This window comes from Oryzias melastigma, linkage group LG6, assembly GCF_002922805.2.
Source record: "Oryzias melastigma strain HK-1 linkage group LG6, ASM292280v2, whole genome shotgun sequence".
In the NCBI taxonomy this organism is placed as follows: Eukaryota; Metazoa; Chordata; class Actinopteri; order Beloniformes; family Adrianichthyidae; genus Oryzias; species Oryzias melastigma.
The window spans coordinates 25,514,426-25,516,474 of NC_050517.1; the positions used below are offsets into that span (position 1 = coordinate 25,514,426).

The 2,049-nt window shown below is 43.1% G+C and overlaps 1 protein-coding gene across 1 annotated transcript in view; it reads right to left on the minus strand.

The window, feature by feature from the left end:
* Positions 1-16: 16 nt before the first annotated feature.
* Positions 17-2,049, minus strand: part of LOC112152391 (homeodomain-interacting protein kinase 3) — a gene marked incomplete in the record, with an annotated part of 30,501 nt that continues 28,468 nt past the window's right edge. The window contains 1 exon segment of the mRNA XM_024281944.2: positions 17-2,049. Coding sequence (XP_024137712.1) covers positions 1,973-2,049 — 77 coding nt within the window.

Below are 2,049 nucleotides of genomic sequence, written 5' to 3' on the forward strand. Positions count from 1 at the left end.
ACAAACTTCTGACTGCTCCGATATCAAAGCGTTTTATAATCATCGCTGCTTGAAGAAAGGCACTAAGTTGTACAGTACAAAGAGTTGCAAATACAGTTCTAGAAAGGAAATGACGCCAAAAACAAAAAATTAAAGGATAATACATCAACAGCACACTGGTTACTGAATCAAAGAGTGAACCCATCCTACACTTGAAATACTGATGCTAAATACACACAAAAAAACACACAGACACCAAAAAGCAAACAAATAAAAAAAAAAAAACTTCCATTACAGCAGTTTACAATCACTTCAAAACAACAAAGCAAATATACAGAGGCACTAGCATATAGGATAAGCATTCAATAAACTCTATCATTAAAATAAAACCCCCACTTCTATTGTATCTAGTTGTAAAAACTACAATACAAAAGGAGAGAACGCAGGCGAGAAAGATTAATCCTCTAAGTTCACAGCTACGAAGTGGCAGATAATCAGTACATAGCAGCTTAATATCTATACATTCCAAATACAATTCGCCAAAATGTGGCTAGAAAATAAAAACCTCAACCTAACTTTCAAAATAGAGATTTCATATTATATTCCAATATTGACAACTGCAACAGTATGCTGGAGGTGAAGGAGAAATTTCAGAGACCATGCTTACGAAATGATTACCCAACAGTCTTTGGTGCTGATTGGAGTCAAATAAAAACAGCTGATATGAGGGGTTTAAACACGCAGCTTCACACCATGCTGGAAACGAGACCAAAAGAAAAATGTTCAAAGCACATAAACCGAGGCTTTGCATCCACCCTGAAGGAATGTATCAAAACTGACAACAGGCTTTAATACAAGGACAAAAGCTTCAACAATTACCGATTACACGTCGAATACTTAAAAAGCCCAGCAGTGATACTTTTAGTCGATAGGTTACTTCAAACACTGAGAAGCATCTTAAAGTAGAAACATTACACAACTCTCTTTTAGTTTAAATCTAAGCCACTCCCAACGTCTAAAACAGAAAACGCACAGAGCCTAAAATAAAAACACAGCAACCCAGAGGATCTAGATTGTATTGCAGTTACAGTAAACAGTGACAATACTGTTATGAATTAAGTACTATAGTGAATAGAAATTGATTATCAAAATATCAAATCACCCTTAATGTACATAAAAGCTAATTCAGTCAAAGCCCTACAGTATGTGTGCAGCCTCAAGCTAAATAAACCCACACTCCGAGTTGTTAGACACGAGAGGACAACAAACCCACACGCGTTGTCCTCATTTACCCAATAAGCACTTTGTATTCAGTCTGAAGGTTAAGTGCTGCAAGCCCATTTAAATGTACAATCTAAAAGCTCCTGAATGACGTCATAAATGGTGGTTTTAAGGCACTAGGAGACGGCGGCGGCGGCGGCGGCAGGGTCTGCCCCGGACGACGGCGGGAGCGTTCAATCTGGCTTCAAATGGCTTAACAGATCTGAGCAGCTTGCTCGTGCTACAAGGCAACAATGATAAAGGGAGAGGGAAAAGGCCGGACCGCCCCCCACAAACACACGCCACCACTGAATTCCTGTTGGGAATCGAAATGTTTTTCTCTACTGCCAGTGACGGAGGCAGTGTGCAAAACACGCCGTAGTTCCTTTCTGAGCGCCGTCCTCCGCGGTTTTGCATCCTCCTCCGCTGGCTGATGGAACTTTGAGGGAAGTCTCAGAGCGGACGCCGCCCTGACGAACATCAGAGTCGTGGCGTGACGCCTCGTTCTGCAGAGGCTGTGAATTTGTGTCCTCAAACACATGGTTACATCAGTTTTTTCTTTATTCATCCTCTACGATAAAAAAGGGGAAATCTCCTCCCATCCGTGTTGTTTATCATCACAAATGTTTGTTTTGTGCTCTGCTGCTGGGTCTGCCCGACCAGGTGGCGGCGCCGCTCCACCTCCCCTGGCGCCCCCTTATCAGGAGACAGTGCTGCAGCCCCGGCCTGCCCCTCAGATGTAGGAGAACTGAGGGTGGTGGCTGAACTTGGTGGGGCTCAGAGGGAAGCCTGTATAGGCGGCCGGGGACG